General features: G+C 40.1%; 1 protein-coding gene across 7 annotated transcripts in view; it reads right to left on the bottom strand.

Annotated features, from left to right (window-relative positions):
- Positions 1 to 25,249, bottom strand: part of MTUS1 (microtubule associated scaffold protein 1) — a 165,616-nt gene that overhangs the window by 12,298 nt on the left and 128,069 nt on the right. For 6 of the 7 annotated variants that reach the window (XM_049094939.1, XM_025469116.3, XM_049094940.1 and 3 more), the window contains one exon: positions 16,805 to 16,871. In XM_049094939.1, the coding sequence (XP_048950896.1) occupies positions 16,805 to 16,871 (67 nt within the window). Of the gene's footprint in view, positions 1 to 16,804; positions 16,872 to 17,913; positions 18,151 to 25,249 lie in introns of those variants that run through there. The other variant, XM_025469550.3, reaches the window with a different exon arrangement.

Below are 25,249 nucleotides of genomic sequence, written 5' to 3' on the forward strand. Positions count from 1 at the left end.
ACCACTACTGAAAACACATAAGGATTAACAATACATTGCAGAACTTGCACATAACTGCATACCCACTCACACTATAATAAATCCTGGAAGATCTCTATCATTTCCCAGGAAGCTTGACTTTTGATTTTCCGACCTTCCTTTACCGACATTCAATACAGGTGAAAGGAGTGCTACTCTGTCAGGAAGATGCAAGTTCTCAATATCCTAAAATACCCATGGACTAATATAAAATCAGTACCAGTAAGTCAGCTGTTAGTCCTCACCTCTCTTTTGGTAAGGATTATATATTTCTGCAGCTGTGGAAGGAGTAGGAGTTTTAGGGCAGAGAGAAGGATAGGTTAGCTTAATGATCATTCTACTTAAGTCATGTGAACTGGCTGGTTCCTGGGATGAATTTCCAACAACGAGGTAGACTTGTTTTCTGGGGAATATGCCATGTGGCAGTAGAAATATTAGTCATGTGTCCCCTACTGGGATTCTTTCAGAGGCAAAATGGACCATCTTGAATAATGGCAAGGATAGTGTCTGCTGAAGAGAACCACTGAGATTCAAATAAATCTATAAATATTTATTGAAAGGGAAAGGAGCATTAAAAAAAAAAAAGAATAAAACTACTACTCAGTGACTGGCACAGAATGAAGCTCCCTACACATTATACGATCCTCCCAGAAGTTCTGTGAGAACCTCATCACTAAATGAACAAGGGAGCCAACAAAGGTTAAGTAGTTCGCCTATAAGCACATAGCTAAGTAAGTGGCAGAAGCTGGACTGTGGTAAGCAGTTTGGATTCTGATGGTCTGCACCCAAAGCCTGTGCTTTCTCCCATCCCACCCAGCTGTTTTTTTGTGCTAGAAACTAGTGAGAAACAACATGGAGCTCACTGGGAAGCTCACAGTCTAATTGATAAGACAAGACATATACTTTTGAGAAGCAACAATACAGGGCAGTACCTAAGGATCCAATAAATGGCCCTCAAAGTGGTTTACATCCAGCTGGGATGGTCTGGAAGGTTTGGTAGCATATTAAAACAAATTTTTGTACAGTTGTGGCAAAATATATACAACATAAAATTTACCATTGCAAATCATTTTTAAGTGTATGGTTCAGTGGCATTAAGTACACTCACACTGTTGTGCAACCATTGCTGCTATCTCCAGAACTTTCTCCCTTCCCCCAAACTCAAACTCCCTACCACTTAAACAGTAACTCCTCAATCCCTCCTCCCATGGCAATTATTTCTACCTTGTCTCTGCGAATCTAAGCACCTCATATAAATGGAATCATACTGAATTTGTCCTTTTGTGCCTGGCTTATTTCACTCAGCATCACGTCTTCAAGGTTCATACATGTTGTAGTACATGTCAGTATTTCCTTCCTTTGTAAAGCTGGATAATATTCTATCATATGGATAGCTCACATGTTGTGTATTCATTCAGCTGTCAGTGGACAGTTGGGCTGCTTCCACCTCTTGGCTACTGTGAATGTTCCCGTTATAAACACGAGCACACAAATATCTGTTCAAGTCCCTGCTTTCAATTCTTTTGAGTATGTACCTGGAAGTGGAATTGCTGGGTCAGCTGGTAATTCTGTTACTTGAGGAACCACCATCCTGTTTTCCATAATGCCTACACCATTTTATGTTCCCACTAGCAATGCAAGACAGTTCCAGTTTCTCCACATTTTCACTAAAACTTGCTTTCCTTTCTTCTGAGCCATCCTAATGGGTGTGAAATGTCATCTCTCTGCGGTTTTGATTACGTCAGCACTTTAAAAAACTGAGCCATAGGATTATAAATGCCATTCTGATACTGAGAGTGACAACTATTCTACCGTAAGCAACGGTGGGAGATGATGCAGTCAGTGTGCCTTGGGAACTAGAACGTTCATGAGGCAGAACAATGGGAGATGAGACCCAACAAGGTAGATGGGGGCCCAATTATAGAGGCAATCAAATGCACCATCACTGACAAGCAGTCCTGTGGAACTAAATTTTGGAAGTTCTTTCTTTTCTTGAAAAGAACTTAATGAAAGATAATGACTATGCTGATGGTCACACAAAACTCTTTCCACTTTTCTTTTTTATTGTATTATTCACAATGATTCAAGTAGGCAAATGTTTAGGGGCGTCTGCGTGGCTCAGTAGGTTAAGCATCTGCTTTGGGTTCAGGTCATGATCTCAGTGTCCTAAGATTGAGCCCTGCATTGGGCTCCCTCCTCAGCCGGGAGTCTGCTTCTCCCTCTCTATTTCTTCCTCCCCGCTTGTGTGTGCTCTCTCAAATCAATCAGTCAATCAATCAATCTTTGAAAAAAGTGTTTTAAAACTTAAAGACAAATGCTAGTCAAGCAAGTACACACAACACGAGCTTCCATTAACCTTCCACTAACCTTCCCAAGTACACAAACAAAATGACAGCCCCACATGCTTTTGTGTGTGAATTCCACACACTATATGAAAGTAGCCAATAGAAAAATATTCTGCAAGCAGTCAGTAAATACATCAAACAACTTTCTAGTCAGGGCACTCCTGGTTTCATACAGCCTTTTCACTTAATTCCATTGGAATTTCAAATGTCAAAAAATAAAAAGTTATAGTATGCTTCCAGCTGATTTGAATGTTCCTTAATAGAGACAGAATGTCTAAGGGAACCTAAAACTAGACGATCTTGTATGTGAAGTTAACAGTATGTTACTTCTGCTGAATTTTAACAGATTTATTTGTAGTGAAACCACCGTCAGTTTGAATGTATACCTATGGTGCAGACTTCAAAATCAAATAGGATATATGGAAATCCTCTCACATGAGCCACTGTTAAAAAAAAAAAAAAGGCGGGGGGCACCTGGGTGGCTCAGTCAGTTAGTTAAGTGTATGCCTTCAGTTTAGGTCGTGATCTCAGGGTCCTGGGAACGAGCCCCCTTGCATCACTGGGCTCCCCAGGGAGTCTGGGGAGTCTGCTTCTCCCTCTCCCACTCATGCCTGCTCTCTTTCTCAAATAAATAAAAATCTTTAAAAAAAAAAAAAAGAAAGAAAACAAAACTTAAAAGTGTTTACATTTGGTTGGCCACTGTGAGCTAAGTGAAGCTAAGTGAGCTAAGTGAAGGGAAGGGGAAGGAAAAATGGGTCAGAATGGGAAGCAGAGGATTTACTGCTGTTAGTACAACAATCCGAAGCGCAGGCCCAACCCCAAGCAGTGACATCAGCCCACAGCTGTGCACAGACCTTTGCTCTGCTACTGGCTTGGTGTGCCATGTGGACGACAGCTGGGCTGAAATCATCCCTCACACAAACAGCTTTACTTTGAATTAATTGGCCCCGGGCTCCTGAAGGATCATTTTTATTTGGCATAAAGACTCATGAAGTACTTTTTTAAAGGACATCCATGTAAACATCACATCAAGGGGTCTGAGTGCTCCTTTGCTGCCAGACACACACTGTGCGGGGAACCAGGGGGTGATGGATGTGACCCTCTGGCTTTAGTCATGGACTTTTTTTTGTGCTTGTGACAGTTTAGGAGAGATTACTAATGCCACCCGTGCTTGCTCTTACCCCTTGTTCTCAGCCTTGTCTCTTCCTCAAATACTCTCCAGAATTCCACTCCCTTTCAGGCAATTTATCAGGTACCCAACAAAAGCCAAAACAAGAGGAGATCTTTCAGAATTTCCAGTAAGCAAGCAAGGAGTTTTCACAGTGTTAGGTAATACTGTTTCAAGAAGTTATTGCACAAATACAAAGTCCATATAGTACAAAGTATTCTTTTTGTCCTGATATTTAAACATTTCTATTAGGTGATTGTTAAAAAGCCTGTCTGTGATGAAGGATGCCTGGTGAAGAGCTGAGGAACTGTAACTTTTGTACACATGGGTCAACTACAAAAGCCCTCTCCAGCAGTCCACCTTAGAATGAGAAAGAATTTTCAGAATTAGGAAAGAAAGAAACTAACTCATTTACAAGATCAGCCCTAAAGCAGGAGGCCATGTGACAGAAGTTGACATTTTCACCCTGGGACAAACCAAGCCTGTAAAGAATTCTAGGCCAGCGACAAAACAGGAACAACAAGGTTTAAGCATATATAACTGATCAAGGAAAAAATATTTCAGAAAAAGTGAAGTGCTAAAAATTTTCTCTTTTCATATAATTATCTGGATGACCTCTAGAAAAGGCCCACTGTCATAGTCAATTATAACCACTGAAAAATAGAACTGGATTCATCCTGGGCCCTTTAGCTATTAGTCCTGAGGAGCAGAAGCACAGCCATTACCTAATTAGTCCTTTCTGACAGGGGAAGGTTAGATTTGTATTCTCTCCATTTCATAAAGACCAATTTCCCTTTGGAGATTGATAAATGTACTGTTTACAGAGAAAAGCATTACACAACCATGGCCCTGAAGTTGTAATATTCTTCTGCAATGATACAGAGCTTTCTTCACTTCTATATCTGGGTAGCATGCTTCATCATGAGACAACCCAAAATATTTTAATTCTCAAGAACATAAATAAATGACTTAATAGAGCTGGAATAATTAGGTTTAATTCTCAGTCACACCATTTACCTGCCATGTGATTTGAGCAAATTACTTAAGCTTCCTAAGCCTTTATTTCCTCATTTTTTTTTTTTGAAAAAATGGAGATAATATTAGTACTTCCCCTGCAGGATTAGATAAAGTAATACATGTGAAGCACCTGACCCAGTGCCTGACCAGAGTCAGGACACCATAAATGGTGCTGTTATTATTATTCCTGGTCTTGCAAAAGTCCACCAGTTCAAATGTGTTTGAAGAGTCCTCAAAGGCACGCTTGAGGTTCCATAACAGAATGTGATAGTTAAAAAGCAGCCTTGCGGGTCCCTGGCTGGCTCAGTCAGTTAAGCATCTATACCTTTGGCTCAGGTCATGATCTGGGGGTCCTAGTTTGGAGTCCTGCATTGGACTGACTACTCAATGGGGAGACTGCTTCTCTCTCTGCCCCTATCCCCTTACTTGTGTACTCTCTCAAATAAATAAAATCTTTAAAATAAAAAAAAAGACTTGCTTGTCTAGTATTCAAATACACACACACATACACACACACAAATGCACACACGATAGAGCACTATAATACCCACCCCACTTCCAATCTTCACTTCCTATTGCTCTTAACATTGGGTATAATAGAACTTTGCCAACTTTTAGATGATTTTATCTAAGCTGGACATAAAATCTAAAAAAAAAGGAAAAAAGGAAGAGGTAAGGTCATATGGAAATCATACCAATTTTCATGATGCCACATAGGAGGTTGTAACAGAAAAAAAATAAATAAATAAAGAGGAGAATAAAAGGACTTCATTCCCCAACTAGACAGTCACACATTCTCTAGGTGCTTCCGGCAGGCCTGCTATAGGTGCCACCTCTTCTTTGAGCCGCGTTCCCCTTCTCTGCACTAGCTATGAGAGAGATGAGATGCTTTTGTCCAGTGTTTCTTGCCTGCTTTGGGTCCCTCTCTCTTTCTGGCCACTCAGGACGTAAGGCACCTGCTTTAAGTGCTAGAGACCTTTACTCCTTTCAGCTGGACGACTTTCTTACATCGTATAAAAAAATAAATTCAAAATGGATGACAGACCTAAATGTGTGATAGAAAGCTATCAAAATCCTAGAAAAGAACACAGACAGGAATCTCTTTGACCTTGGCCATAGTGACTTCTTACTAGACATGTTGCCAGAAGCAAGGAAAACAAAAGCAAAAATGAACGACTAGGACTTCATCAAGATAAAAAGCTTCTGCACAGCAAAGGAAACAATCAACAAAACTAAAAGGCAGCCTACGGAGTGAGAAAATATTTGCAAATGAGCTATCTTATAGAGGGTTAGTATTCAAAATCAAGAACTTATGAAACTCAACACCCAAAAAAACAAATAATCCAGTTTAGAAATGGGCAGAAGATATGAATACATTTTTCCAAAGAAGACATCCAGATGGTTACACATGAAAAGGTGCTCAACATCACTGATCATCAGGGAAATACATATTAAAACAATGTTGAGATACCACCTCACACCTGTCAGAATAGCTAAAATTAGCAATACAGGAAGTAACAGATGTTGGTGAGGATGCAGAGAAAAGGGGAACCCTCTTGTGCTGTTGGTGGGAATGCAAACCAGTACAGCCACTCTGGGAAACAGTATGGATGTTCCTCAAAAAGTTAAAAATAGAACTACCCTATAATCCAGCAATTGCACTAACTAGATATTTACCCAGAGGATACAGAAATACAGATTTGAAGGGGTACATGCACCCCAATGTTTATAACAATATTATCAACAAGAGCCAAGTTATAGAAAGAGCCCAAATGTCCATAAACTGATGAATGGATAAAAGGAGTGGTGTGTATACACACACACACACAATGGATTATTACTCAGCCACCAAAAAGAATGAAATCTTGCCATTTGCAACAATGTGGATAGAACTAGAGGGTATTATGCTAAGCAAAATAAGTTAGCCAGAAAAAGACAAATACCATATGATTTCATTCATATGTGAAATTTAAGAAACAAAAAAGATAAACACAGGGGAAGGGGGGGGCAAAAGAGCAAGAGGCAAACCATAAGAGATTCTTAACTACAGAGAACTGAGTTTTGATGGAGGAAGGTGGGTGGGGGATGGGCTAGATGAGGGGTGGGCATTAAGGAGGGCACTTTCTGTGATGAGCACTGGGTGTTGTATGTAAGTGATGAATCACTAAACTCTACCCTTGAAAAAATAAAAAAATAAAAAAATAAAAATAAATAAACTCTACCCTTGAAACCAATAACACACTATGTTAACTAACTACGATTTAAATAAAAATTTGAAAAGAAAAAAAAGTACACACTTTTCAGGGAAATACAATTGCTTTTAAAAAACTTTTAATTGTGGAATAATTTTACATCTATAGAAAACTTACAAAGATAGTACACAGAGTTCCTATACACTCTCCACCTAACTGTCCTCAAATATTAGCATTTTACATAATCATGGGGACATTTGTCATAATTAAGGTTTTAACACTGGAACAATACTAGTAACTGTACTATAGACTTCATTTGGATTTCACGAGTTTTTCCACTAATGCTTTTTTTTAAGGAAAAAATTTTAGATTAATTTTAGATCTTCAGAGAAGCTGCAAAATGCAATAATTTCCAGATACCTCTCACCCATTCTTCCCTAATAACATTGCACGTTACCAAGGGACATGGTTGGAACTAAGAAACCAACCTCGGTACAATATTATGAACTCAACTCCAAATTCTGTCCCTTATTTCTATTCTAGGATCCCATCCAAGACACCACATCGCCTTTAGTTGTCATGTTTCCTGAGTCTTCCCTGGTCTGTGAGGTCTTTCCTTTTTTTCTTCCCCATAATGGAGTCAGGCGTCCCTCAATTTTGGCTTGTCACATTTTCTCTGCACAGTCCACTGACCCAGCAATTCCACCAGTAAGAATTTATCTTATATTCCCACATATATAAAATGAAGATGTTTGAGGTTTTTCACTGGAGTACTTCCATAACAGCAAAACATCAGAAACAACCTAATGTCCACTAGGAAGGAACTGGTTAAATTAACTGTAGTGTATCCATACAATGGAATGTTTTCCAAAAAATAAGATTATTTAATAGTTCTTTAGACTGGTAACAGTTCTTAAAGTTCAATATATAAAGAATGTTAAGTGTTGAGAAGCAAGGTGCAGAAATGGGTGGCTCAGTGGTTTAACGCCTGCCTTTGGCTCAGGGTGTGATCCTGGAGACCCGGGATCGAGTCCCGTATTGGGATCCCTGCATGGGGCCTGATTCTCCCTGTGCCTGTCTCTGCCTCTCTCTCTCTGTCTCTCATGAATAAATAAATAAATCTATAAAAAAAAAGAAATGCATGTATAATATGCTCCCAACTGTGTATAAAAGTAAAGGGGAAACAAATATGTAACTTATCTTACTTCTCCTGTACCCCAGCCCCAGAACCATGAATGGGAACACTATACTTTACCACAGTAGCATAATTACTTCAAAATATTATTCTTATTCTACCAAGGGCTATTTAGTCATGACGCACTCCCAGGAGAATGCCTATGTAGGTTACTCTCTTAAACCAGGGTCTCATCTGTTTAAAATTGAAGATAGTAATATAAGTGAATAAGGTCATCAGTATGCCATTTTTAAGTAGTAAATTGCTACTTAATAGAGGGGCAGTAGCTACTTAATAGAGGGGCAGTAGCCTACAAACCTCAGGGTAGGGACCTAGACTATCCAACAGTGGGAGATTCCAACTTCCCGCCTCTCAGTTCCCTGGGGAGCAAGGCAGGCGGAGCACATACCACCTGCTTTGCCAACCTTACTGTTTGGTGATGGTTTTGTAGTCTTCACAAACTGTCTGCAGAGTGATCAACTCACAAGAGCTCCAGTTTTGCTTTCCAAAAGGTACTACTTTTTCATATGATCAAGAAATTTGGCAGTCATGAGGCAGACCGTGGTCTCTTTCTAAATTTCGAAATGAGCCACAGATGGCTTTCTGATAGCTATTGGGACTTCTATGAACCAACATGAACTGATTTCAAAAGCCCCTCAATAGTCATAACTTATGAGGAATTTGCTTTTACAAAATGCCTGCACTCTCAATTCTCCCATAACTCATACCAGTTTACTTTTAAAATTCAGTTCGTACTTTACAAAGTGCTCTCATGCCTATGATTTCATGTAATAGTGTTTTTGAAGTTAATAAGATATTTTCTTAAATCTCATTTTCCTGGAAAGGGAACTGAAGTAGCAAAGTGGCAGAACTGTGTCCAGGACTCCAATCCGTTCAACCTTTTCAATGCGGATTCCACAGCGCAGAGCCCAGAACCTGACCTGCATGGCTACTTTCTCAACTTTAGATGCGTAATAGAGAATTTAATCCATACATATTCTAAGCCTGAGAGTCTTAGGGCTTCATTCTCTTGTGCAAGCTAGAAAGACTGACTGCAAGATAAGGCAGGTAAACAAAACAAATCTTTTTTTACCCCCATTCGAATAAGATTAGTCCTGACAAAATCTTACTCGAATGGGGGAAGATGATCTGGCCCAGCCAGCTAATCTGGGTACATAGGAGCCAGCTGGGCCTCCATGGAGCCTCTGGTTCTTCCTGCCAATATGAGTCTGAAAAGGCTTTGCTGTTTTTCAACTTACCCACTGGCCAACAACATGCTGCAAAACAGATGCTCTCATAATCACAGCAGTAACATTCCATGGACCAATGAAAACATTTGAGCATGAAAGTGGATCAGAGATGCAAGCCTGGCTGCGTAATTGCAATAATGTTCTAAGCTTCAGGCCTGAGAAAAATCAGTTAGGACTTTAAAGAAATCGCATTGAAATAAAAATAATAAATGTAATGTTCATTTGGAAGCCTATGTACAAGAATGGACTCAGTTCAGCTGGTGTTATTTGGAATTACTGTTTACTCTCTCATTGTGCTTATTTGATTTGTATACACTTTAAATAAAAGAAACAACATTCTGGACAACCCGTGTGGTGTCAAAGTATAGCCCACAGAGCACCTACAAGATAATCACCTTCATGGTCATTAAAAGTAGGTTGCTGGGCTCCATTCCCAAGCCGCCTGAGTCAGAACTGTGAATCAGCATTCTAACCCAATCTATTTTATTACACAGTGAAGTCTGGGAACCACTGTTCTGGACAAATGACATTAAATTAGTCCAAACTGAACCTATCAAAACTGGACAAGGACAAGTTAGGACAAGGAAGAGAACAAGGAAGACGACTTCATAGGCTTTGAAAACAGATAACCTTGGGAATGCCGTGCATCTGTATAGGTGACTTGTACATGACCTTTTACTTACAGACACAGCCAGCCAAAGGCTGAGTTTGGGATAGATGGATATGGTTGGGGAAAAATGAGCTAAGTCTCAGGTGGTATCAAAACTATCCTCAATTGGGACACCTGGGTGGCTCAGCAGTTTGGCGCCTGCCTTCAGCCCAGGGTGTGATCCTGGAAGACCTGGGATCGAGTCCCTCATTGGGCTCCCTGCATGCAGCTACTTCTCTCTCTGCCTATATCTCTCACTCTCTGTGTCTCTCATGAATAAATAAATAAAATCTGAAAAAAAAAAAAAAAAACCTATCCTCAACTCAGTGAGAGAAAGAATTCTCTTTTGGTAGATGGTTGGTTTTCATTATATTAACCGTTTTTTTCATTAAAGTCCACTTCAAAAATCACTTCTGGAATGCTGTAACTCTTAACTTTAAAGTTAAGTCACTGTAAAGAGTTCTAAAATTACTTTAAAATACACAGGCTGTTAGGCCAAGACATTAATTTTGTAAACAAAACTAATGAAAGAATTAACACATTCCACAAGGTGTATGGTAGCCTCAAGTTCATAGACACAAGTGTTGATTAGACAATTTATATACTGTTTCTGGCAGAATCAAGTCACTTTCCTCTGATAATAACAAGTCCTATTTTAATCTAACAGTACTTCTTGAACTCTTGAATCAAATAAAAAGATTCCAAAAGTTGCTACCAACACAAAGGAGGATTTATATCACATCATTTTCTGATCTTTCAAGTATTTGCATCATGCTTTTCCTGTTACCGTGAATAGGAGTTTGGACCTACCTATCCTAGGTCCTTATCCAGGCACTTTGCTCTCTAGCTGTTTGATCTTAGGTTACTTCACTTTCAAACCTCAGTTTCTTTTCCTTCCTCTTCCCTCCCTTCCCTGTCCTGTCTTTTAATAAAATACTAACCAGCAGGTTTAGAGCTGAATATTGCTGTCAGGAAAGAGTTGGCATTCAATAAATGTTACTGCCTACTCAGCTCATTATTTTTATATATACAGGAAAAAATCAACTGGTCTTTTATATAATTATTATGGGAATTACTGTAATTCTTAGTGAATTAAAGGTTCAAATCCCATTTGTGTCATTAAATAGAAACAATTAGGATAAATGTATAGAGAAGATGTGCATTGTCTGAACAGCTCAGTAAAAACCGTTCTAAGTTTATATGAATGCCTGGGAATAAAGGCATTTCAAAGTTTTGAAATCTAGTTCACTTGACCAGATATTTAAGTCTCAGTAGGATTTAGAAGAAAAAAACTTAAATAAAAATAGATGGAAGGCTCTAAAAGGGATATACATTAGCTATTAATTCTGATGGCTAAAGATTTTGAAAGAAAATACCTTTTCTTCATTAATTTAGATAAAAATAGGACTCTAATGATGAACATTACCAAAAAGCAGTAGGAACCTTCAAAGATCATAATTATGGTTCTCTATTATACTGGTTTTGATCCAATACAACTCCTAAAAAAATCATTGATGTGTTTATCCTCTATCTCAGAGGCCAAATGCTTGCTGTGCATAACAGACCATTAAACTGAACTGTTATCTATTTCAAGGGCTGACACTTTCAATATGATCTAACTGGGGTGCTCAGACATAATTATAAAATGTTTCCAAGAGAATTACAGCTTGCCTTACTTTATATTACTATTCATTCCTAAAAACATACATGTTATTTTTAAATGGTTTACAGGAAAACAATTGTACACAAAAACCACTATTAGAATATTATAAGGATAAAACCAACTTTCTTTGGTTACCATCTTTAATGTGAAAGTCATTCATTCACTGAGGTAGTTAAGTGCCAGGCACAAGGTATCGGCAGGTGGAGCAGCAAATGTGAGGGAGATGCTGCCTTTGCAGGGTTCATGGCTCTGGACTGTGAGAGGAGGTCTAGAAACAACCCTAAGAACAGAGCATCCTGAAGGACACAGAAGGCACAAGTAACTTGCTTGAAAGATGAGGTAAAACTCAACTGAAGCTATGGTATTTTAATTAGGACTTAGCTAGGTATTGTAGCTAGTGAGGAGTTTAAGAGACAAAAATAGAAAGGCAGTGAAAAAGGAGAGAGCATTTCAAGCAGAGAGGATAACATGTGCCAAAGAGGTCCAAGGAGGTATGAATGGACTCATGGCTGGGGCATGAGGAGGGGAAAGAAGGTGTAAAGAAAGGCAAAAGAATGTCCTGACATCCTAAAGTTGGGCTGGCAGGTTCCAGTCAAATCATACATGGTGCCTATAGTATATCTGAACTTTTTGTCAAAGCCCAAATTAAATCATTTATGTTTGTTAAAAATGTCTAGTATAGGACAGATGTGAGATTTTAAATACAGTCCTGGTAGCACAGAGGACAGAAGCAGTCCTGGAGCAAGGTGACCTGCTGGGTGACCACTGGAATATATTTGGGGTGACAAATTATGAGGCTTAAATTAGAACAGCAGGAGCCAGAAGGCTGAGGAAGGAAAGATTCAGGCGATACTCAGAACACAGATCATTATCATGTAGAGGATGGAGGAGAAGGTGTGTGATACTTTAGGTGGTGAGTGAATTATCAGGTCACTGCAAATGATGATGAACAGACCTTGAGGAAGAGGTCTGAATCAGGAGACACTGCAGGGGTTCTAGGAAGCAAGGGGCTGGAGAGTCAGAAAGGTCTGATTACATTGAACTGGCTCTCCTGGAGGCAGCTCTTCACTAGGCAAAATGTATCTGCAGCTTGAGAAAGAGAGAACTAGAAAAATAAATCTGTACATCATCACCCTATAGGTTGTAGTTAAAACCAGGGGAATAGATGGGATAACAGCAGATGATGAAACCCTCGCTCTAACACTACAGGGGCAAGTGAAATTAAGCTACATCCACTCACTAAGACTTTCTCAAGTCATTCAGCATAATCTAATAAAGATTATAAGGCAACATGGCAAAGTGTTTGACACAAGCTAAACAGATCAGAATACACATAAAATAACATGGATAAATCTCAAAGCCATTTTGCTTATGAAAAAAGCCAGACACAAAAAGACGAGAATGCATGTTTGTTTATATGAAATTCTAAAATACACAAAACTAACCTATGTGATAAAAATCAGATCAATATTCGCTTCTGGGGAAGGAGGGGTGTCATCCTCATCTCATGAGATTTTCTGAGAGGACAGAGACCTTTAATACCTTGATAAAGATGTAGGTTACAAGAGTATATGTGTCAATAAGTATTCTGTTGTTTGTAAGTCATACCTTCATAAAAAAAAACTGAAGATATAAAGTCATAAATATTCATATAAATAACCAAGAGAATATGCAGAAATAAAAGCTCTGTCAGGGGTACTAAAACCATTGGCTATTTTCCTTTCACTTTGCAATTTTAATTTCTGCACAACGTCCTTAAATAAAAAGAAATTTTAAAACCCTCAAATACTTCAAATGCCCATAAATATTTATCAATTACTTATGAAAATGAAAAGCTTATATATACGGGTTTTTTTTTTTTTTTTTTTGCATAGGAAGAAGAAAAGAATCTCTGAAATTAAGCAATTTACTATCTGAAGACAACAAGAAAGCACAAGATTAAATAAATACATGATTGTAAAATACAGAGGACTCCTTGGAGGGAGGGGAGCCTTGCGGTTTTGTTCTGAGCTCAGTTGGGTGAACTTGGCCGTAGAGGACACTTGTGAGACTAACGAGTGAGACAACAGAAAAGTCGGTCAATGGAGAGGACAGGTTGGAGGCAATTAGATTCTGAAGGTCACTATCACAGACTCTACTTGGGTTTCATTGCTCCTAAGTTTCAGCTGTTTTGTGTTTTGTTTTGTAGTTCTTAGTTTGGGAACCTTGCCTCTGTTTTCATAGAGAAGCAGAAGAAACATTATTCAACGGGAGAGTGACACCAACAGCCCCCACCCCATTATTTTGGAGAGAAATGGTGGCTACTTGGATGACGGTGATGGTAGCAGCTTTCTCGAAGTGCCTGTGGTGGATGAGGCACTATGCCAGTTGCTTCATACAGACTATTATTTTACCAAGCTCCATGACAATCCAGCAAAATATATAATAACTTCGCATTCCCAGTGAGGAAACTAGGCTCAAAGAAGTCAAGCAACTCCTAGCTGGGGATACACAGACAGAAATCCTAGACTATGGACTCCATCCTTACTGCAAGCACTTCTACTGGGCGAGGAGAGAATCAATCTTGTCTCACTGCCATTGGAGTCTGAAGACAAAAAAACAAACAAAACAAAACAAAAAAACAAAACAACAACAAACAAAAACAAAACCCAACCCAACTCAAGGGATTTCTAATAATACTTGGTCTAATTTCAATTCCTTACTGCAGTAGTCACTGCCCACAAAATAGCAAATGTGGGCAATTGCTACACAGCTGTAAACTGCACACACGTTAATACCTACTGTTTACTAGTAGGTAACACTCGGTGCCAGGCACTTTACAGTGAGTTACTTCCTCATGAACACCCCTGAGCAGATAATTTTTAGTGCCATTTGACGGAGAATGAAATTGGGACTCAGGACCTGTAATGTCACTTGCTCTATGTCACTCAGCCACTGAAGCTTTGGACCTAGACAGTGTGGCCACACAGTCTAACCACTTTAAACTACTGCCTCGGGATCCCTGGGTGGCACAGCGGTTTGGCGCCTGCCTTTGGCCCAGGGTGCGATCCTGGAGACCCGGGATCAAATCCCACATCGGGCTCCCGGTGCATGGAGCCTGCTTCTCCCTCTGCCTATGTCTCTGCCTCTCTCTCTCTGTGTGACTATCATAAATAAATAAATAAATAAAAATTAAAAAAAAATCTTACAAAAAAAATAAATAAACTACTGCCTCAAATTATAAAACTGCATTTCCAACTTTGCTCTGTAACCTATAGTCTTCCATTTCAGCTGATGCTACACACAATCCCACCGGCAGCTTTCCGAGTATCTGTCCTGGATGGTTTCATCAGAAGAACTACATAAAGGCTTCTCTTCTCTCCCCTCACAGGACTGAAACCATTCCCAAAATGCTTTTCGTAGTTCCTTCAGCAGTTCTACCTCATGACCCTGGAGCATGGTCACATTCCCCCTTGTCCTTTCCACTGACAGACATTCCCACTGTTGTCTCACTCATCACCCTGACAAGAGTCCTCTACTCCTGGAGTCACCCAGCTCCCACCTGGGTGACTGAACAATAGGCATAGGCCACCCACTGCATCTGGATACTCCAGGGCACACTCTCCTTATCACAGATGAGGTACAAACATGGCTACTTCCTGTCAGGCTATGTGACCAACTGGAGGTGCTAAGGACCTGGGTCCCAATTCAAATCATTTAATTGAGCTGTCCACTAAAAGGTAAGAAGAGGATCCCCCATTCAAGCAGCATGAATGAGAACAGTGTTCTGCTGGCGTTTCTGCCTCATTCTGGGGAGAGGCTGAAATGTGAACCATCAGGTAGGCTCATCTCCACCTCCACTGGGCCATAATGAACTCTGAAACACATACACAAAAAGGCTTCTTTCCTGACCTGCTCACTCTATATCCATTACGTTATTTAAGGCACAGACAAAAGCAAATTAAGTTGCTCATCTGGGTAATCAAGTTAAGTAACATGGCAGAAAGCCTTGACCACTACAGCCAGGAGGCTGTTTCTCAGCTGTGATTTCCTTGAACTGTATCCCCTAGAACTCACAAGTCTTTGGGGTCCCGAAGTTTCATTTGTATTAAAATTACTTTTCTATAAAGAGTTCTTCATTTCCATAGCCTAAAATAAGGTCAGGAGAAAATGAAGCCCCAGCTAGGTATTAAGAACCTGGAGGGTTAGCTAGGAGTTCAGGGCTGCCTCCTGTTGGAAGGTGAAGAGGGATGAGGAACAGGGACAGGCCTTGGGCCCACGTTCATGGCTATCTGATCTTTGCCTTGGTGAGGGTGGAGTGCTGCAGGGGCAGAAAGACCTCAAAACTTCAAGTCCAGCAAATTACATCTACAGTGCTGAAATTCTAGTCTCGTCCAAAGAAAAGTGAGCAGAGCTTCTTTTAGAACTGGACAAACACAATTTTCATCTCTGGCTGTTGCTTTTGCATTATTTATACACATCGCTACTCACACGTTAAGAGGAAGCTGCCAGCATACATAGAAATTGCAAAGGGCAAGGAACCCAGCCTTTTAATGAACAACTCCAGACCTGGCTGAGGCTAATGCAGGAAGCTGATTCTGTAGGGCTGAGGTGCCCGTGGCAGACAGGGGAATCCCAAGACAGCTGGCTCACTCCAGCACAGCAGCTGAGGTAGGAAAAGGCAGTCCTGAATCTGTTGCATGAGCCCTGAAGACCCCTCCAGGAGAGACCAGAACTCAAATGGAGCTCAGCCTGGGAAGAGCAGCAATGGGTGATGAGTGCCACAGACATCAGAGGCACAAGCCTACCAGTGCCCCTACTTGGGTCCTTATTCACCACCAGCGCTGTTCATATTGTGACATTAGCACAGAATAGGCCTTCTTTAGACAGGCAACCCTGGATGCATTGCATCCTTTTTTTCTATATACTCACTCCTAGCAAAGTGCCCTGAGCAAGTGTAATGTGAGTGCCATAATCAGAGAAGGCATTTTCTCACCATCCTTCTATATGGACAGAGGTTCAGAAAAAAATATGATGGGATTATCTAACAGGAACCCACACAATCACAAAAATCACTCTGTCCCTGCCTTCAGGAAGAGCCATGTTTTGGTCATCAGAAGCTCTGCTAGGCTTAGTCAGATGAGTGCCAGGAATTCTGTGAACTTGAGGTCAAGCTGCCAAGATTCAAAAGAAATGTTGATATTAAGTGTTTGCACAGATACCAGAGTGGGACAGCTAACAACTGCCAGCATGCAACTCCAGCCACAATGCAGAGAGGAAAACCAAATTTTCCATTCGTCCCCTCATCTTATAAAACTTAGGCAGAAAAAAAAAAAAAAAGGCTCTTACCTAGCTCTCCTCGAAGGTTAACAAGTTCTTGAGATAGGGTTTTGTGTTGTTTCAGTGCTTCCTCCCGCTGCAGAAAACACACATCAAGTTACTAATGTTTTCAAGAGGGTCCCTTTCAGTAAGGCACACATTTGTTATCACCAGGAAAATGAGACTCAGAACGGAGAAGCCAAGATATGAATCATTTAGGCTAACAGTTTGTGTTGTAAAAAAACACAGATGTCCCTTAGTTGTTAAGGAAATTCATGTTTCAAAAAATCTTTATTTTCTCAGGTCCCCATGAAACTTTCGTTTGAGGCACTTTTAAAAATATTTACTTTGAGCCATGCTTCATTGCTGATTCGCAGAACCTTTCAGCAAATGCATACTTAAGTCTTAATGCATTCTCCTCCTCCAAGGGCAATAAAGCACTAATCAGTTTAAGATAAATATTTAATGTTCTAAACATATGCACTTATATGCACTTTGTCCTGTATTTGCAAATAAAAAAGTTTCATTATAAGGTCAATCCTTCTAAAAAGAAGATAGAAGTTTGTGGTTAAGCTACAGCAAAAAAGGACCCTTTAAAAAAAAAAGGCAAAATTAAACTAATTTTACCCCGTTCCACATTATTTTTCTAAGGATTATTATATTTGGGATCAGCTATGATTGTAAGGAGATGTTAGAGAAACAAATCAAAGAAAATCAGGCAACTGTTTCAGTATCAGAAAAAGCTATTTATCCTGCAAAAAAAGAACAATTTCCAAGTTACCACAACTCAAAGCAATCTCTCTCTCTCTCTCTCTCTCTCTCTCACACACACACACACACACACACACACGCACACGTATAGCAATAGATACAGTTTCTTAAAAGGTAGATTCCCTACCATCAGGGCATGACTGAGAAAAAAAGCAGGATTCAAAGCTCTTTGAAAATGCCCTTACTAGATCACCCAAGACGGAGCTCCCGCCGCATCTTGATCACACTATTGCAGAGATCATGAGACCCAAGTCTTTTGCGGGCAAAAGTTGCTTGTCATTCAAAGCATTCCCCCCCTAATTCCAGACAACCTCTGCCTCCGTCTCTGACATTCTTCCAGAAAAGCACTATAAGCAAATACTAATTACCCTTGTTGCTGCACATGGAGCATAGAGGCACATTTTGCTGCTGGAGCAGCCCATTTCCAGCTTCTGTCTCCAACTGCCCCCACCCCCCGCACTGTCCAAGAAGTGCACAGGTGGCCACACCACCCACCGGTCGGTCTGCCTACATTCAAAGCTCTACCAGGAGGAGCGCCATTGGTCCTCGGGAACCTTCCTTCCCGTCCTGCAGGTTACCGTATGCCTCTCTCCTGGCAGAAGCTGATTCTGCAGCCTCTGCCTTTGGCACGAGCAGCCTGCGATTACTTAAAGCCACAGCCCTTCATTTATGAAAAACGAGAGCCAGACATTAGACTGATCGATGGCCACTTACTTAAATATCAGCTGGTACAGTGGAAAGAAAAACTGACCTCCTCTGCCTGGATGATGGAGTTATTTTTAGATTTGTGAGCCTTTTTAGTCTCCTCTTTAATTGAGGACGTTAGATTATCACACTTACTAGGAGAAAAGAAAAACTTGTTCTCCAAAACCTGTGGACGAGAGGAGCCTATGAACTAGGTGAAGAGCAATCCAAGTGTGTGTTTTGTGACTTACAATTGAAAATGACATTAGGATGCAGCGCATGGTGTTTGCCACGAAATTTAATCGGGATGCTTTAGAACATGGTCCGCTGGTGTTTATAAAGGTAAAGTGTGAAATGCTGATTTGAGAGTTGGGGATCAGATAACCTTCTAAAGCTTTTACTTTGTGATGGTCTCTTACTAAAGACCTAAGGAGGTTAACAAACAGTCACCAACGCTGTCTTACGGATAATTAACAGTGATGAGATTTAAGGAACACTTCTTCATGAGTCCATTTTGCCATTCTTGGGATTCTAGATGCTTGATCTTTAAAGTGAAGTATTACATGGTTCTGAAATCCCAAATCAGTGAGTCCCAGTTTTTTAAAAATGAACAAGTCAGGAGTTTTCTAATGTAGAAATTAAACTGAGGAAAATCAAGCTGGATAAAATTGGAAGAAAAGTATAGAAAAATGCATACAATACACGTTTCTCCTGATCTCATAAACTTAAGCCTTAATTTTGTTTGCTTAGTAATCTAGGTCAAGTAAATATAAGCAAGTTTTGTCACTCAGTGTCAAGAAAACTAAAAGACAGTATAATACCCATAAACAATCCTGCAACACATTAAGAAACTTGCTTAAAATTCCCTTCCCAACGAGAGTTAATTTTCTAGTAGAAGGCAAAGCTGCAAGAAGCTAAATTACTTTTCAAACTTCCAGAAATGTGAAAAGTGAGGACTGGAAAATTAAGTTGGTATATCATTTCCAGGAGTAATTTTGTGAAAATGCTTACATCTTAGCCCAAATACATACCATGTGATCTCTTGGCTTATTAAAGAGATTTCTGGGGACAAGGAATTTCAATCCACGTGAACATTTCCCCCCAGCTCTACTGTGCTCACCCTTCCTGTACTAAAGCCCAGAAGCCACTGATGTCTCTCTCCCAAGCTCTGTCAATCTGAGTACATGGTGGCAGGAAAGCCGGGAGGTCATCTCTGTCTCTTGTCTAAATGGGTTGTTCCAAACTCAGTCACGTCTTCCTAAGGTGTCATGAATCTATCACACTTTTTCTATTACTGCTACCTCCACCATTCATTCCTGTACTAGTGAAAGCAACCTTTCCCACGACCCTGCAGAGGGCTGCTAGATCAATGTCCCATATTCTTTGTACACATAAATGCCCTTCCTCACAAAGAGTATTCCATGGAGTACACGAAAAAGAAACTTTACCCTAGTTCCATGAACCTCAGTGTTCCACTACCTGTTTAGACTCACATCCCTTCCTGTTTTGGTCAAGTCATGCTTGCCATGCGTGTCCTATCTCCACAATCTTGGATGCATGGTCTTTATCTGACCTGTTATATAAACTTTCAGGGAATACTCCATGTCAACCATAGTCACCATCTCCTTCCCCCCAAAGCCTAGATAAGACATTTATCTTTCTGAATTGATTGGCAAGTTATTACTCTGTACCAATTAATCAAGGACCATTCCAAATGCTAGGGAAAACATGGAGGAAATTTAAGATCTGGTTCTCACCTTCAAGAAGCTTGGGATGGGGGTGCCTGGGTGGCTCAGTCAGTTAAGGGTCCTGAGATCCAGTACTCTGTTGGGCTCCCTGCTCAGTGAGGAGTCTACTTCTCCTTCTCCCCCTCTGCTAGTTCTCTGCCTCTCACATCAATAAATGAGTGTTTTTTTTTTTTAATTTAAAAAAAGAAGCTTGAGACCTAGATAGAACTAAAATGTCCATACTCAATTCTTCAGTCATCACTCAAGGCAGATGACCTCATCTGGGGGGAAGCAGTACAGAATAATGGAAAAACCAAGGGCTTTATATATGATCCTATGTGAAATGCCACCTGCAGTGCCCACACCATAGTAAGTGTCAGCTTCTGCCTCTCTTTGGGAGCTTGCCCTTTAAGATACCTACCCTTCAGTTGTAGATGATAAAAACACATTTTGTCACTTAGGTACTGATTGCCTATTTCTTTTTATTCAGCTGCTCCTATATCAGTGTTTCTGCCTTAGATAATAAACTCTTTATAGTCTAGATAATAATTTTTTTTAATCCTCTTTGTATTTTAACCTACAGAATTCCACACAACGTGCAAAAAAGAGGGAGGTGGGAATCTGGATAGAAATATGCTTTCGTACGCATGCATTAAATATATTAAGTGCTCCAAGGAAAAAATGGATTCACCATAATTTAATTAGGAGGCCCTGGGACACAGGCACTTAATCTCTGGCTGCTGTCCCATCAGTGGGCCTGAATTTGTTGGCTATTGAAAAGCATCAACAGCACAGGGGATTTTGCAGAAAAGAGTCACGTCAGATGGCTCAGATGTGTGCTATCTCTGACCTCTCCTTCCTGCCACTCACACAATGAATTATATCCACTCTTTTGTTGTTGTTGTTCTGAGATATTTTTACTTATAGTAAACAGTGTCACTCCAAATTCACCTTATTTGGCTGCTACTTTACGTTGGATTTCACTTTGGCTGTTTGTACAGAACACTGCACAACTATGCAAGGATAAACCAAGAATGGGAACAAATTAAAACTAGCAATAGTGAGTACTCTGGGAGACAGAAAGCATGGTATTAGTTTCCAGATTGATGAGATACTTATCAGAACTTCTACGTAATGGGAATCCCTGGATGGTTCAGTGGTTTAGTGCCTGCCTTCGGCCCAGGGCGTGATCCTGGAGTCCTGGGATCAAGTCCCGCATTGGGCTCCCTGCATGGAGCCTGCTTCTCCCTCTGCCTGTGTCTCTGCCTCTCTCTCTCTGTCTCTCATGAATAAATAAATAAAATCTTAAAAAAAGAACTTCTATGTAATGAATTATGTCTGCCACAAAAGTGGAAAGTTATAGTTGTTAAACAGACTTGCAACAAAAAGATAAGTCTTGGTTCTAGGATTCCCTATAATCAATCTTTACCCATACTCTAATGTTCTAAAACCATTTAGAAAAACAATAAGATACATATGTATATATAGATCAGTCTACATCTACAATCTACATCTTGTCTATACATCAATCAATCACTTCTATAATGGGTATGAGAGAATCAAAGGGTTAAGAGGAAAATTGTTCTGCAGAATTACTTAACTTTTCCCCTGGTTATGTCTTTCCTTTCTAACTGTTTTATAATAGTGCCCTGTACATATTAGGCAATCAGTAAATATTTGTCGATTGGTTATAAAGAGCAAAGAACATTTACATAAAGACTTTACATGTTCATCTCACATCTGGGAGTTCACCCTGTCCATTCATTTGTTCATGCAGGCATACACTGCACATCTGTTATGTATAAAGCCCTACCATAGATGCTGGGTTGGTTTCCTAAGAAAGAACTAGACACAGATCCTGCTCTCAGTGAGCTTCTGGTCTTAAGCAAAATGATTACAGATGGCTATCTGTAATATATAGTAGAGAGCAACAGAGAAATATAAGTGCTCCTAGCATCCAGAAGGTGAACGGAATAGAGAAATAGAAGGACCAGGAAATAGGGAGGTTTTTTGTTTTATTTTGTTTTGAAGACTTGTTTTAGAGAGAGAATAAGAGACAGACTGTGAGAGAGTGTGCACGTGCATTCATGTGTGCAAGTGAGGGGAGGGGCAGAGGGAGAGAATCCTCAAGCAGACTCTGCTAAGCCTGGAGTCAGATGCATCCATGGCCGTAAGATCAAAACTGAGCCGAAACCAAGAGCCAGACGCACAACAAGGCACCCAGGTACCCCTAAAAGAGAGTTTTTGATTTTAAGAAATGGAGTGGAGTTACAATTATGTGGGCATTAAAACCTAAATCAGATGCAAGATGAAATTCACATACAGTTAAAGTCTCCCAGAAACTCATTAAGAGTTTGCCCTGTTGGGGATCCCTGGGTGGCACAGTGGTTTAGCGCCTGCCTTTGGCCCAGGGCGCGATCCTGGAGACCCGGGATCGAGTCCCACGTCGGGCTCCCGGTACATGGAGCCTGCTTCTCCCTCTGCCTATGTCTCTGCCTCTCTCTCTCTCTCACTGTGTGCCTATCATAAATAAATTTAAAAAAAATTAAAAAAAAAAAGAGTTTGCCCTGTTGTGGACTGACAAAACATCTCTCAGTATGTCCAACCAAGCGAGGTTTTTCTTCTAGTGTTTGATCTACTCCTTCTCTAACTGAGTATCTGATAAAGTGTTTGGTTTGTATTTGGGGGCCAGGTTGTATAGGGGGAAAAAGTATTTTGAAACACTGGGATTACATGGATTGTGGAAGGTTCATGCCATGTTAGGGATTTAGGAACCAAAGGAAGAGCAGACACCTTTCATCTCACATTCACTTCTGGGCCTTTCCTCACTGAGAGGCCTTTCCTTGCCTGATCTATTTAATTTGCATTTTCTACTTGTTTGTATAATAAATTCATGTAAATTAAACATAGGTAGTGATGCGATGCCACTGAATATGTAGGTATTAGGGAGAAGGGCAATAGCCCAGCAATGGAATATGAACAAAGGATAAAAACATCCAGGAAGTAGGACACCTGGCTGGCTCAGCCATTGAGCATCTGTCTTCAGCTCAGGACGTGATACTGGGATCGAGTCTCACATCAGGCTCCTTGCAGGGAGTCGGCTTCTCCCTCTGCCTATGTCTCTGCCTCTCTGTGTGTCTCTCGTGAATAAATAAAATCTTTTTTTTTAAAATGAAAATGTACAGGAAGTTCATAGGCAATTTTGAGTTTCTTGTATCCTAGACCCAAGTTCAAGTACTGGTCTTCCTCTAACCAGCTGTCTGCTGATAGTCAAGTTACTTAACAGCTCTACATCTCCATTTTCTTCCTAGTAAATTCCAACTTATGTTTTTGGACAAGACTTAATAAGAATGTCTATGATGTAGTAAATAAATATCCTAAGGAAGGTACATGATAAGATGAGCACTGGGTGTTATATTGGCAAATTTAATTTAAATAAAATACATTTAAAAACAAAACAAAACACAAAAATAAAAGTACCAATAGCCTCCCACACCCCCTAAAAAAACTTAGTAAATATTCAATAATATTAGATTCCTCTTGCTTCTCCTCTACCTCACTAATCATACTGCAGGAGCAGACAGGCAGTGAGGTGAGGCTAACAAGGGCAGCTTGTGCCAAATTAGAAACTTACATTCCAAGTTATACCCCAGAGTCATCCAGAGGAAATCTAATGTTAGCCATGTATATAACCTTAATTTCCACTAGCTACATTTCTTAAAAGTTTAAAAGATTAAATTTTATATATTTTATTTAACCCAGAATATCCAACATATCACCATTTCAACATATAGTCAACAGAAAAGTTATTCACAAGGAATCCTACATCACCTCTTATCTACAGTCTTTGAAATCCATGTGTATTTTAACGCCTATCTGCATATCTTAATTCAGCCTCATTGCACTTCAAGTGCTTGGTAGCTTCATAAAGCTAGTAGCTTCCATATTGGACAGGTCAGCTGTAGACAATGGAGAACCACTGAAGGTTTTAATCAGTAGAGTGGAATGCTTTGGAAAGATAAATCTGTTAGCAGTACTTGGGGTAGATTATAGTGAAAAGAATGCAGGTCTAAAGACTAAGAAGTTATCATAATCTAGTGGACAGTTATCCAGAGTCTGAACAAGGTTGGCATCAGTATGAATGGAAAAGAGGGGATGAAGGAGAGCCACACTGTGGGAATGAGGGCTCACAGCACTTGGTGACTCATCTCATGTGAGAGGGAAAGGAGAGAAAGGGGTTGAACATGGGATCGTTCCAATTTTAGTATATGTGCTGCCGAAGCGAGCATTGAACATGGGATTGATTGGGCTAGATATAGTAAAACAAAGTAATTGGTTTATTAGAAAATAGACAAATTATTTCCTACATTTGATATTACATGGTTTCCAATTTAGCTTAGTTGGTTATATAAACCAGCTTTCCAATTCCTTCCTTACATATTAAAGAGAAACAGAAAGACTATATACTACTGTAATTTAAAAACTAGGTAAATGTTTACAACTCCTTCTCAAAAAAATATTTTTGGACAAAGCTGTAAAATGTTCATCAAATACTGATCTTACTATCTTTTAGCTTGGTAACTTGCAAAGGCACAGAGCAAGTGCCTGGCTCTCCTGCCCCAGACCAGCAACCATATCATAGTAGCCTCTGCAGGAAATGAACATAGATTTGTTGAACTGAACTACAGAACAAGCAAATTGGACAGTTTTCTTCTTGAGATATTATGTAATATGCCTCTTTTTAAACTGTGATTGAAAAATATCAAAAGAGGGGAGGGAGCCTTGGTAGCTCAGTCGGTTAAGCATGTCACTCTTGATTTTGGCTCAGGTACAATCTTAGGGTTATGAGATCAAGCCCTGGGTTGGGCTCTAAACTCAGCAGGGAGTCTGCTTGAGGTTCTTTCCCTCTGCCCCTCCCCCAGCTCAAGTGCACACACTCTAATATGCTGAGTGAAATAAGTCAATCGGAGAAGGACAAACATTATATGGTCTCATTCATTTGGGGAATATAAATAATAGTGAAAGGGAATAGAGGGGAAGGGAGAAGAAATGGGTAGGAAATATCAGAAAGGGAGACAGAACATGAGAGACTCCTAACTCTGGGAAATGAACTAGGGGTGGTGGAAGGGGAGGAGGGCGGGGGGTGGGGGTGACTGGGTGGCGGGCACTTAGGGGGGCACTTGATGGGATGAGCACTGGGTGTTATTCTGTATGTTGGCAAATTGAACACCAATAAAAAATAAATTTATTATTAAAAAATAAATAAATAAAATCTAAAGAGCTTAAGTATAAT

This window comes from Canis lupus, chromosome 16 (genome assembly GCF_003254725.2).
Source record: "Canis lupus dingo isolate Sandy chromosome 16, ASM325472v2, whole genome shotgun sequence".
Taxonomy (NCBI): domain Eukaryota; kingdom Metazoa; phylum Chordata; class Mammalia; order Carnivora; family Canidae; genus Canis; species Canis lupus.